Here is a 14133-nt window from a genome sequence, read left to right as displayed (position 1 = left end):
TTTGGCTTTGTTAATCATACAGAAGCTATTTGGCAATTGTTAGAGCCATATTTCAGATGCTTCCTAATTTTTTAAAAATTATGGTAAGATACATATAACATAAAATTACCTTTTTAACCATTTTTGAGTATCCTGTTCAGTGGCATTAAGTATAATTCATATTGTTGTGCAGCCATCACCACTTTCCGTCTCTAGAACTTTCTCATCATCCCAAACTGAAACTCTCTACCCTTTAAACACTGACTTCCCATTTTCTCTTCTCCCAGCTTCCACTAACCACCATTTTACTTTCTGTCTGCATGAATTTGTCAATGCCAAGTATCTCGTATAAGAAGAATCATAATATTTGTCCTTTTGTGTCTGGCTTATTTCACTTAGCATCATCGTTTCAGAATTTCACTCCTTTTAAAGGCTGAATAATATTCCATCGTGTGTGTGTGTATATATATATATATATATATATATATACACACATACATACAAGTTGCTTATCTGTTCATCTGCCAGTGGACACTTGGGCTGCTTCCACCTGTTGGCTGTTGTGAAGAATGCTCCTGTGAACATGGGTGTGCAAATACCTGTTTGAGTCCCTTCTTTCAATTTTTGGGGGTATGTAGGCTCGGAAGTGGAATTGCTACATCATATGGTAATTCTGTGTTTAAGTTTTTGAGGAACCACCATACTTTCCTGATGTTTATAATGTCCAGTTAAATGTTGTTAGATGTATGATTGGATAAAGTTAGCCTGGATTTCTTTGGATTTTAACTTTTCAAATACCTTTAAGAACTGTTGAAGGACACGTCATTTAATATTTTGAGTTTCTGGTACTCAGGTGAATTAGCTCTGATTGTGGAACTTTACTATCTTTGATTTCTCTAGGAATTTTCTACTTGGATTCTGTAGAAATTAAGCTGGAATAGTAAAGAAAAGTAGCAGTTCAAATGATCAAATAGTAGACCTCTGACCAAATTTAACAAGTTATGATTGCCCTCTAAACTACAAATTTTAGGATCTCTGCCAAGATTTCAACAGTTGTTCGGGCCACAGAATTTACCCACTATAGTGAATGGGGATTCAATGGCATGGCCTATCAAGGATGAGGACTAGCATAATCAGGTAATTGACAGTGTTTAAACAACAACAAAATATAAATTTGCTTTCCACTGAATAATTTAGAATTGGAAGCTTAGCTTCCCCAGTGGGCTTTGAAGGAAAGGAAACGTAACGCCAAATGGTCACTAGTCTCCTAGTTATTGAAGCTCAATGTTTTTGTCTATTATTTCTTTGAAAACATTCTCTTGTTTGTAAAATCTCATTAATCTTAAAAACAGGGTGTGGCTCCAGTCCACTCTCATAAGATGCATTAAGGGGTTATTTGTCTTTCTTTGGCTTAAGTATCCGAGAGAAAATGCTTTTCTGAAATAAGCACTCATGATTCTAAAGAATGTTTCTTTAAAATCTGTTCAACATTGAATTTGGATTCTTTAACTTTTGTGTTTTTTCTAAAGTTAACAGTTGATCACATAAATTTAAGATTTAGAGATGTGTCAGAGAAGTAGGGATAATCTTGTATAATCTTGGAGTGTATATTTTTAAAACATCTCTCTTTTCGTATGATTTTAATTTCCTATGACATGTAAGAAAACTTCATTCTTTTGGTCGCTAAATAAGGATGTCCCACTTAGTCATAATGAATGCGTTGCTTTTAGGTCTTGCTATAGGGAGACTTGAATGCTTTGTTCTCAAAGAACTAAGTCCACATTCATCTGTCCATCTGTCCATTTAATTAGTATTTGCCTGCTGTGTTCTAGGCACCTTGCTGGTCAGTAGGGATATAGTGGGGAATGTGATAGACACGGGATCCTTTTTCCACTCGTGTTTACGGTGTAGTGTAGGGAGAGTCAAATGACCTCATGAGCACCTGCAGACTGACATTTGTGGCAAAAATAAGGGACCGTGAAGGTTTATGAAGGGGGATCTAGTTGAGGTTGGAGATGGCAAGTCAGACCTCTTGAGAAATGTGGATAGTAATTTGTACACTTGACTTCCCAATAACATGAATTCTCCTAATGTAAGGCCTGGTTTTATTCATCAAAGATTTATGCATCAGAGTTTAAAACAATGCCTGGAATGCGGTTGATCTTCAATTAAGTGTGTACTGATTAATCTCCTGGTGTGATAGTAGAGCTAGGGAAGGAGACACTGGCTGCGGTGGTAATGGGGGACCTGCAGCTTCCGTGGCAATCACATTGGACCCCTTCCTAGCCCGTGCTGGCTTCCTAAGTGCCCACCTGAGGAATAAAATTTCAGATATTATTGACGTGTCAAGTTCTGAATATTCACGTCTGCAGACAGCGGTGGGCTTTGAGTTATAATCGTTCTCGTATGTAGAAAAAATATATAATGAATGTTTTTATGCCTTGGTTTGGAACATTTCTTAGTTTCTTTGTAGCATAGCTGAAAAGAACATAACGATCACTTTATTTTGCTGGTCTAATTAGTACCACTATCATTTTAAGAAGTTTAAATTACAGGTATTTTTGGAGTTGTGCTATTTTGACTGGTTGTTAGAGCCACTAGGAAATTTGCTGTAAAATTGTGTTTTTACTTTTCTGCTCTCAACAGTTACAAAATAATTGGTTTAGGGAAGTAAGTTTTAAACATATACATGGTTTTATAAATTTGTTTCCAAATGGAGGTAAGGGAAGGTGTCAGTCCTCTCCTCACCCCAACATACCTTTCTAAAGTAGAAGTTTATAAAGGAAAAGTGTTGAAAATGCCTGTTTGCATTTTTGAATTTATCCTCAGGGTCTTGCTTATTTGAGTAAGTCCCAAGTGTTATAGTCTGCAAACCTTTTAAAGTCTGCTAAGCCTGTGGATAGACTAGCTAGTTTTGATGGCTATGGTGTTAAATTGCTTTGGAAAGGAGAGAATGAATTGCTTTAACTATATTTTTTAATCAAGCAGACACCTGTGTTGAAATGAATACATAAGAGATTTAGGCATAGAGCAACAACAGTTTTATTTTTCTGTCTCAATTTAATTGGCCTTGTTCCTTTCTTAATTTTAAAACAAATTGAATTCTATTTACCTCCGTTACCCACCCCGCCCCCCCATCTCATAGTAAGGGTCCTCTCCTGTTAATGTACCTACGCATCTATTTCTCTTAGAACATTGGCATCAGACAGGAGTTCTCCCCAGCCCCCTGCCAGCCCATCAACCCCCATCTGGCCTGTCCCTGGTCTTAGTGTGGTTCTTCCTCTCTCTAAGGCTAATCCTTCCCTTGGGCTTTCCATCGACCTATGTCAGGCTCTTCTAGGATCCTTTTCATCCCTCATTCCTCCTTTCTCCTGTATATCAAGCTTTTCCTTTCCTGGTTTTTGCCCCACAGCCTATGAACATGCCCCTGTATCTCATATCCTAAAACTGAAGCCATCACGGCCCTTGGAAACAAAGTTACTTTAAAGGAATCTGCTGCATTCCCCACCATGAACCCCTTCAACTTACCCACATCTATTTTTTTGCCTCTGTCATTTCTATTGAGCATCGTCTTGAGGTCACCAGTGGCCTCCTTCTTGCCAAACGAGTCGGCATTTTCAGGCCTCGTCCCTGCCCTTCCTTTGACATTTCGCACCTATCCAACCCCCCTGAAACATTCGCCTCTCTTGGTTTCAGGGCTGCCACCCTCTCCTGTCCCCGTATCCGCACCTAGATCTTTTATGCTGGATCATAGTCACTGGCCTCCTTCCCCTTCAGTGCTGGTCTTCTCCCAGTGAGGGGTCTTCTTTACCCCTGTGATTTTATTGACCACCGATGGACTGATAACTCCCACCATTTTAATTCAAGCCTAGAGCTACTTTCCTTTGCTGAAGCTCGTGTTAGCTCATCGCTTACTGGGCATATCTCCCTCCATTTCCCACAGGAATCGCCAACTCACCACTATGAAGATGGAACCGGATCATCCCCAGAGATTGTTTCTGGTCTAACAGTTGTTCATCCGGATTGGAAACCTTCGTCCTGCTGGTCTTGGCGGTCTCCTCATTCATGTCCCAGCTTACATCTCACGGTCTCTGGGATTCCCTCCATAACTGATGCAGGTAAAGAGCTAATCACTCCCTTTCTCCTCTACACCTCCACTTCCCTTGTGGATTGCTACACTTGGCACATGTTGGTGTGATCGTTTGCGTGTTTGCCCTGTGTCTGGAGGGCAGGGACTGTACTGTCCGTCAGTGGACCTTCAGTGCCTGGAGCAGTCCTCGTCCTTGGTAGGTGCTCAGCAAACCTTGTAATAAATCGTAAATCCCGATCCCAGCACTTATGAGCAACTGTTGTGGTTAATATGATAATTACAATGGACTGATAGAGTAGATAATAGATTTATTTTATACTCCTTTCCATATTTACTACATAAAAATGGAAAAACTGAAAAAAAAAAAAAACCACAATTTTTTTTCTGTAAACCTAATGTGATGAGAACCCAAGGTAATATTAAGCAACTGCTAGTATGTTCTGGAGATAGTTGCCTCAAACGTTCTTTGATTCATTCTTAAAAAGCAGGGAAAGGATATTAAGTGGAAGTTTTTTGTGTTATGCCAACAAAAGTAGACTGTCACTCTTTGTATAATGCACTTGTCTGGCTAAAAATATATATGTAAAATCACCTGTGATAAAATGTCCATTTAATTTGACAAGAAGATTTTTTATCTACAATAACATTAGAGAAATGCCTTTATGTTACAGGGAATTTAGAAAATACAGCTATCAAAAAACATTGAAAACCATAATTTCACTGCAAGGAGTAACCACTGTTACCATCCTAGTGTATTTTCTACTCTTTCTCCATGAATATGTAAAACATATAGAGATTGTTATCTATGAATGTATAAAACATAGAGATTGTTATTTTGGGAAAATGTGACTTAATACATTGCAATTCCATAGTTTTAGAAATTCTTTTATAACCTTTTTAATGGTTTCATAGTATTCAATTATATGAATAAACCTTTGTCAATGGACATTGTTTAACTTTTTTGCTTTATGAATAGGGCTACAATAAATTTAAGTATTGGTAAACTTTTAAGATGAGTAGTCAAATGTTTTATTGAGTAAGTATGCACACATAAATGAATGCAGAGGTGAATTAGAATAAACACTGCTTAACAAACTGTGAAGAAAGGACATTATGGTCACTGTTAGAAGAAGTTTTCCAGGAAAATTTGCACTGAAAGTCTGAATATCACTCTCTGGGTTGGTCTGAATTTGGCTTCCCTGAGAGTCTAGAAGAGCCCTTTCAAGGGGCCCTGAGTGCGTGCTGGGACCAGAGCTGGTTGTCTGACAGGGCTCTGAAGGAGCCAGGTTCTGGGCCCTTCCCTGGCTGGTAGGAGTTTTTTGGGGAGCAGACTGCTCTTCCTGTTCTGCTTCTGAGCTCACAGAAGCCCACCTCTAGTTCTCAGGGATAGGTGGAAGCTGAATGCTTGTGAGGAGGGCATGAGTACGCTCAGCTGATCGGGCAGCAAGACAAGGACATGCAGGCATGTGATTAGCACAAAGCCCAGACAATCCAAGTATGGATGAGATGCAAGCCAGGCACACGGCTGAAGTGTACAGCTCAGTGGTATTAAACACAGTGTTGTGCAGCCATCACCACCATCCATCTTCATAACCCTTTTCTTCTTGTAAAACTGAAACTTTATGGCCAATAAACAGTAACTCCCCATGCCCCTCTCCCCCAGGCCCCTGGCAACTACTGTTCTACTTTCTCTGTGAGTATGAGTACTCTTAAGTGCCTCATACAAGTGAAATCATACAGTACCTTGACCCTTGAACAACATGGGTTTGAACAGCATGGGTCCACTTATATGTGGATTTAAAAAAAAAAAGTAGTAAATACTACAATACTGCATGATCCATGGTTGGTTGAATCTGGGATAGAGGGCTGACTAGAAATTATGTTACGAGTCCAAGCTTATACTGCTCGCCACACAACAGGTCAATAAATTGAGAGACGAATTATTGGGGCAAGGAATAGCAACTTTATTTGGAAAGCCAGCAGACCAAGAAGATGGTGGACTAGTGTCTCAAAGAACCATCTTGCCTGGATTTGGATGGTAGTTTCTTTAATAGAACAAAGAGGAGGAGATGAGTAAAAAAGGCGATACGTTACTGCAGTATTTCCTGGTTCTGGTCAGACTCTGAAGGGGGTGTGTTAATTTCTTTCCTGCAGCCTTTCACTGCTAGGCCTGGTCAGATTGTTTCCGGCGAGCTAAACAAAGATATTTTTGCTTACCCTCACTGCATGGGAGGTAGGTTTCCCCGAGATGGGCCATTATGTGTACTTTAAGCTACAGGCAACATCCCTTTAGTGATTAACTTGTACCAAAAGCAGTAGAATACAAAGTAAAAGAAACAGATCCAATATGGAGTCAGATTTGTTCTTCCCTATTACAGTTACATTTGACATTCAGCTGTGTGGAGGGTGATCCCCCTAAACCTTGTGTTGTTCAAGGGTCAGCTGTATTTGTCTTTGCGAATGGCTTGTTTTGCTTAGGATATAGTGCTCATTATGTTCCTCCATGTTGCACCATATTGCAGACTTTACTTCCTTTTCTACAGCTAATTAACATTCCATTGTATGTATAAACCACGTTTGCTGATCCATTCATCCAGCAGTGGGTGCTTGGGCCGCTTCCACGTTTCAGCTATTATGAATAATGCTGCTTTGAACATAGGGGTATAGTTATCTGTTCAAGACCCCACTTTAATTTCTTCTGGGTATATCCTATGTTGGATCATATGGTAACTCTATTTTTAATTTTTAGTTTTTTTGAGTAATCGCTGTATTGTTTTACATACTGGCTGTGCCATTTTACATCGCTGCCAACAGCGCACCAGGGTTTTAGGTTCTCCACATCCTTGTCAATACTTGTTCTGTTTTATCATAGTAGCTTTTCTAATGGATATAAGGTAGTATCTCATTGTAATTTTGATTTGCATTTTCCTAATGATTAATGATGTTGTGCATAATTTCATGTGCTTTTTGGCCATTTGTATGTCTTCGGAGAAATGTCTATTCAAGTACCTTTCCCTTTTTTGAATTGGGTTTTTAGAAGCTCTGTATATATTTTGGATATTAATCCAATATCAGATATATGATTTGCAAATATTTTCATTTTGTGGGTTGCCTTTTAGCCATTAAGTGTCTTTTGATGCACAGAATTTTAAAATTTTCATGAAGTCCAATTTATTTTTCTTCTATTACCTGTGCCTTTGATGTCTTATCCAAGAAATGATTGCTAAATCCAATATCATGAAGCTTTTGTTCTGTGTTTTCTTCTAACAGTTTTATTGTTTTAAATCCTAAATTTAAGGCTTCAATCCATTTGAGTTAGTTTTTGAATGTAGTCTTAGGTAAGGGCTCAATTTCATTCTTTTGCATCATTTGAGTATATGTACAAGATTGTCTTTCTGGCTTCTCTATTCCATTCAGTTGTTCTGTATGTCTGTCTTTATGCTAATACCATCTATTTTTATTCTGGTAGCTTTGTAGTAAGTTTTGAAATCAGTGAGTCCTCCAGCTTTTGTGTTTTTTTCTTTTTCTTTAAGATTGTTTTGGCTGTTTTAAAGATTGTTTGTGGTCCCTTAAGATTCCATGTGAATTTTAGAATGAGTTTTTCTATTTCTGAAAAACACAGCATTGGGATTTTGGTAGGGATTACAATGCGTTGGTAGATCTCTTTGGGTAGAGCTGACATTTTAACAATGTTAAATCTTCCAGTCCATGAATATGGGATGTGTATTTATTTATGTCTTCTTTCATTTCTTTTGCAGTGTTTGAGATTACATTGTACAACTCCTTTACCTCATTGGTAAAGTTAACTCTTAAGTATTTTATTCTTTTTGACGCTATTTTAAGTGGAATTGTTTTTTGTAATTTCCTTTTCAAATTGTTTATTGTTAGTGTATGGAAATGCAACTGATTTTTGTGTTTACTTTTTATCCTCATACTTTATGGAATCTTTCCTGACTACATTTGTTATTTTTAACAGCTTTTTTTTTTTAATGGCTTCTTTAGAGTTGTATACTTACACAATCATATCATTTGCAAAGAGATTATTTTACTTCTTCCCTTAAAATTTGGATACCTTTTTTTTTTTTCTTGCATAATTCCTTTAACTAGAAGTTCCAGTATAATGTTGAATAAAACTGGTAAAAGCGAGCATTCTTCCCTTGTTCCTGGTCATAGAGGGACAGGTCTAATTTTTCACTGTTGAAAATGTTTGCTTTGGGTTTTTCATATATGGCTTTTATTATGTTGAAAAATAAACTCTATCCTTGTTTTTTGAGTGTTTTTATCATGAAAGGTTGTTGAATTTTGTCATATACTTTTTCTGTATCAGTTGGGAAGATCATGTGTGATTTTTCCCCCTTCATTCCATTGTGTATTATGTTGATGAACTTTCATATGTTGAACCATCCTTGTATTCTAGGAATAAATCTTACTGGTTGTGATGTATATTCCTTTTTAATATGCTGCTAAAACTGGTTTGCTAGTATTTTGTTGAGAATTTTTGTATCAGTGCTCATAAGAGATATCGGTCTGTAGTTTTCTTGTGTCCTTTTCTGGCTTTGGTATCAGAGTAATGCTGGCCTCATGGAATGAGTTTCAAAGTGTTCTCTTCAATTTTGGAAAAATTTGAGAAGGGTTAGTATAAAGTCTTCTTTAATTGTTGGATAGAATTCTCTAGTGAAGCAGTCAAGTCCAGGGAGTTTCTGTGCTGGGAGATTTTTGATTTTTAATTCAATCTCCTTACCTGTTATGGTTCTTTTCAGATTCTCTATTTTTTCATGATTTAATCTGGGTAAGTTTCTTGTTTCTAGGAGTATTTTATTTAGGTTCATTTTTTTTAGGTTATTCAATTTTGTGCATAGTTCACAGTACTCTTATAATGCTTTTTATTCTATAGAATTGATAGTAATGTCCCTGCTTTCATTTCTGATTTTTGTAATTTGAGTCTTCTCCCTTTTTTTCTTAATCTAGCTAAAGGTTTGTCAATTTGGTTGATCTTTTTAAAGAACCAGATTTTGGTTTCATTAATTTTTCTCTATTGTTTTTCTATTCTGTTTCATCTCTGCCTTGGTCCTTATTATGTGAATACCTCAGAGATACTGCAGGTTTGGATCCAGACCACCACAATAAAGTGAATATCACAATAAAACAAGTCACATGAATTTTTTGGTTTCACAGTGCATGTACAAGTTATGATTATATTATACTGTAGTCTATTAAGTGTGGAATAAAATTATGTCTATAAAAATGTACATACCTTAATTGAAAAATAATACTGTTGGAAAAATGGAGCAATAGACATGCTCAGCACAGATTTACCACAAACCTTCAACTTGAAAACACAGCATCTGCAAAGTGCAATAAAGTACAATAAAGTGATGTATGCTTGTAGTTTCTTCATTCTGCTAGCTTTGGGTTTAATTTATTCTTTTTCTAATTTCTTAAGTTGCAAAATTATGTGATTGTTTTTAGGTCTTTTTTCCCCGTTTCCTACCTATTTTATGGACTGTTTTTTTAAAAATTTAAATTTTTTTATTGAAGTATAGTTGATTTACAATGTTTTGTTAGTTTCTAGTGTACAGCAGAGTGATTCGGTTATACACACATATATGCTTTTTTGTATCCTTTTCCATTATGATTTATTACAGTATGTTGAATATAGTTCCCTGTGCTATACAGTAGGACCTTGTTGTTTATCTATTTTATGCATAGTCATTTGTATCTGCTAAGCCCAAACTCCTAATTTATTCCTCTCCCACTCCCTTTCTCTTTGGTAACCATAGGTTTGTTTTCTAAGTCTATGGGGTCTATGTGTCTGTTTCTATTCTGTAAATAAGTTCATTTGTATCATATTTTAGATTCCACAACATATAAGTGATATAATATGGTATTTGTCTTTTTCTTCCTGGCTTACTGTGATAATCTCTAGGTCTATCTATGTTGCTGCAAATAACTTTATTTCATTCTTTATTTTTATGGCTAAGTAATATACATGTATACCACATCTTTATCCATTCATCTGTTGATGGACATTTAGGTTGCTTCTGTGTCTTGGCTGTTTTTAATAGTGCTGCTATGAACACTGGGGTGCGTGTATCTTTTCAAACTAGAGTTTTATCTGGATATATTTCCAGGAGTGGGATTGCTGAATCATATGGCTCTTTTTTAGTTTTTTTTTAAAGAACCTCCATATTGTTCTCCAAAGTGGCTGCACCAGATTACATTCCCACCAACAGTGTAGGAGGGTTCCCTTTTCTCCACACCTTCTCCAGCATTTGTTATTGGTAGACTTTTTAATGATAGCCATTCTGACTGCTGTGGGGCAATACCTCAGTGTAGTTTTGATTTGCATTTCTCTAATAATTAGCAATGTTGAGCATCTATTCATGTGCCTGTTGGCCACCTATATGTCCTCTTTGGAGAAATGTCTATTTAGATCTGCCCATTTTTGTATGGGGTTGTTTGTTTTTTCGTTATTGAATTGTATGAGCTGTTCGTATATTCTGAAAATTAAGCACTTGTTGGTTGCATTGTTGGCCAGTATTTTCTCCCTGTCCATAGGTTGTCTTTTCCTTTTATTTATGGTTTCCTTTGCTGTGCAGAAGCTTGTAAGTTTAATTCTTTCTCATTTGTCTATTTTTGCTTTTATTTCTATTCCCTCGGGAGACTGACCTAGGGAAGAACTGCTATGATTTATATCAGAGAATGTTTTGCCTGTGTTCTCTTCTAGGAGTTTTATGGTGTCATGTGTGATATTTAAGTCTTGAGGCCATTTTGAGTTCATTTTTATGAATGGTATGAGAGTTCTAACTTCATTGATTTATATGCAGCTGTCCAGCTTTCCCAATGGCACTTGCTGAAGAGATTGTTCCCAGACTTGATAATTTCCATTGTCCTGTCTTCAAGTTCACCAAATTTTCTGCCTGCTTAAATCTGTGTTTGAAATCCTTAAGTGAATTTTCTGTTTTAGTTGTTATACTTTTCAGCTGCAAAATTTCTTTTTCATCTTAGGCTTTCTGTCTCTTTATTTTTGTTTTGTTTATACATTTTCTTGATTCTGTCCGTATCTTTAGTTCTCTGAGCATTGTTAAGACAGTTGTTTTAAAGCCATTGGTACATCTGCCATCCATTTTTCAGGGACAGTTTCTGCTGATTAATTTTTCCATTGAATGGACCCTGTTTTCCCTGTCTCTTTGTAAGCCTTGTGATTTTTTGTTGTTGTTGTTGTTGTCACTGAAAATTGGACATTTAAATCTAAAGTAGTAACTCTAGAAATCAGATTCTCATTCTTCTCCAGGATTTGCTAATTTTTAGTTTTATTTTTTGATTGTAGACTGTCTCTCTGCTGAGGACCAGCATGGGTGTAAACTTAAGGTCTTCTCATGTCTCTTTTGAGCCTTTTGGTGAGCATGAGCAGTCACATTGTAGATTATCCCCCTATATGCAGTTGTTTGTGAATGTCTTAGTCTTTAACGCAGGAAAATTAAGGGGAAAATAGAAAAATGAATAGGGGAACAAAAAAGAGTGCTGGCCCTTTAAATTCCCTAGTGGTCCAGCCCATTGGAGTGGCTTGCAACAAGGAGGCCAGGTGCAACAGCAGTGGCTGCCCACTTCTTTGTCTGCACTTCTGTGATCAGAAGCAACAAACAGTGATCAGAGCCCAGCTTCCCAGTATTTGGAGGAAAGGGTCCTTTTTGCTGACCCTGGCTCCAGCAGGCTGCACCAGGAACACAGGTACAGGTGCCTGCCAGGTGGCTAGGGGTGGAAGATGGGAGCTTCTACCCTGCTAAGAGCTGAAATTGACATAAATTAATGGCAATTTATCTTCCAAGTCTTCCGTGGTAGTTGCAAATCTTCAATAGGTTCCAGAGTTCCCAAGTAGTTACATCAGACGGATTCTGCCAGTGCAGTTGCTGTGTAGGTGGGGAGGCAGTTACTTGGCCATGTCCCAGAATGCTCCCTAGATGCATGTATATTTTGAAATTCTTTGATCTTGTCAAATTGTTGCCTTTCCTCCTACAACATATGAAGGATTGTATGCATGTTAACATATAATATGCATAATATTATTAGCAGTTTACTGGAGTACACATTTTCTGTCCATCCCAGCATTTGGTATGTTTAATTTTTTTTAATTTTTGCTAATCAAGTAGGCAAAAAGAATCATTTTGATTTATTTGCATTTAATTATTAGGGTGAAAGAAATTTGTTTTTTTTCTGGAAACTGCTGTTCACTACACTTTGACATCAATGCTTTAAATTTGGTTATAGTCCTCTATAGTTGGCTTTAGGCTTGGTAAGAAAGTATGAGGATTTATTTTTAAGTGTGGTCTCTCCAGGATCATTATCTGTAATTATTTTCTTAACTGTTTTTAATGCATTAATTTACATTTCAGACTAATACTTTTGTATGAATTACCATATTTCAGCTTTCTGTCTAGTTATTAAAGTTGTACCAATAACTATTTACAAAATACTTTGTTTTTAGTGGAATGCTTTCATAGACACAATCTTGCAGCAGCTCATGAGGTTGATTCTATTTTGTAGATTAGGAGACAGGCTTTGAGAGAGTAAGAAACTTGCCCAAATGTCTAGTACACTTCTTCAGTATATAATATAGTGAACAAAGAGTCTCAGGGTCAAATTTTGGCCCTGCAGCTGACTCGTTTAATCAGTTCTTTTGTCTGTCTTGTTAGCTACAAAATTAAGGTAATTTTTTTCCCTTTGTGTATTAGTAGATAATAACCAAAAGCGAACTATGTTCTTAGATAATAGCAATGTTACTTTTTTTTTCAATCTAGAAATGAACACAGAAGCAGAGCAACAGCTGCTCCATCATGCCAGAAATGGCAATGCTGAAGAGGTGAGACAGCTGCTAGAAACCATGGGAAGGAACGAGATCATTGCTGACATTAATTGCAAAGGTAAGCTTTGAATGAATTTTATAGCTTTTCTTGTGAGTATGCCCTATTTTATCATTTATTTAGTACTAATCTTTCTGATCTTGCTTGTAATAAATTTCCATCTCTTACTTTAAAAAGAACCCCCTTAAGGGTGGGTCCTCTCCTACTTCCCTCTGAGTCAGAGAAATTGAGATCCAGTCTTTAAAACTGTCATGGATCCCAAACCATGTGACCGACAAGGGTGACCCTGAGTCCACAGGATGCATGCTATGATGATTTTTTCTTCTCGAAGATACTGTAATTGTAGCAACAGGTTTAAGTGTTTATTGTACACCCGGAGTCATGTGAAGTGCCTTGGAGATGTCAGAATTCCTGCCCGTGCTGAGACTAGTGCAGTAGATGGCTAGATCAGACTCGTCCTCATTACACAACATGGACCAACATATGGAAGATGTGGACGTGCAGGATGTGACGAGACACAGAGATGTGGAACTGGAACCTGGAGGATTAGCTGCTTGGTGGAGATGATACCAAGGTGATATATGAAGCTGTGTAGACTTAACCAGGTGAAAATAGAGAAAATGGTTCAAGGAAGGCAGAAGACAGGCCATGTACCAGGTCCTGAGATGAAAAGCAGTGCAGATGGCAAGGGCTTGCAGGCAGGAGGGCTGAGGGATAAGGCCAGGTGAGGAGGTAGCAGCCCCTGGGATCCTCTCCACGGTGCCCTGTTCACATGCCCCTGTACTCCCGCACAGCTGTTTCAGTCCTTTACTACTCTCCTCAACCCTCTTACCAGACGCCTCCCCCGTAACAAATCATCTCCTGTCTTAGCCTCACACAAAAAGAGAAGCTTTCGCAGAATTCCCTGGGCTGCCTGGCACCAGTTCTACCCGCAAGCTCCCTTTTATCCTCTCTTCCTGAGGTCTCACGATAATCATGTCTCCTGTATCTTGGATCCCAGGCCCTCCTGCTTCCTAGGCTTTCCTTTTTCTCCTTTATCTTCAGCCTCTCCCTCTTTAGTTGCAAATAGGAAGGAGCAACTAAACATTTGTGTCTCTTCTATCTAACAAGTGAAAGCATTGCAACCCTCTCTAGCGCCAAGCCCAGGGCACCTCGGAAAGGATCGCCAGTCATGATCAAGGCTTAGCTGGAGTATGAGATCTG

The 14133-nt window shown here is 37.7% G+C and overlaps 1 protein-coding gene across 3 annotated transcripts in view; it reads left to right on the top strand.

Moving 5' to 3' along the window:
- Positions 1-14133, top strand: part of OSBPL1A (oxysterol binding protein like 1A) — a 155232-nt gene that overhangs the window by 4272 nt on the left and 136827 nt on the right. For 2 of the 3 annotated variants that reach the window (XM_074352164.1, XM_045518863.2), the window contains 2 exons: positions 3923-4097; positions 12868-12990. In XM_074352164.1, coding sequence (XP_074208265.1) covers positions 12870-12990 — 121 coding nt within the window. In that variant the 5' untranslated portion in view covers positions 3923-4097; positions 12868-12869. Of the gene's footprint in view, positions 1-3922; positions 4098-12867; positions 12991-14133 lie in introns of those variants that run through there. The other variant, XM_045518865.2, reaches the window with a different exon arrangement.

Source organism: Camelus bactrianus, chromosome 24 (assembly GCF_048773025.1).
Source record: "Camelus bactrianus isolate YW-2024 breed Bactrian camel chromosome 24, ASM4877302v1, whole genome shotgun sequence".
NCBI lineage: Eukaryota > Metazoa > Chordata > Mammalia > Artiodactyla > Camelidae > Camelus > Camelus bactrianus.
This window is presented reverse-complemented; position numbering and strand designations above follow the sequence as displayed.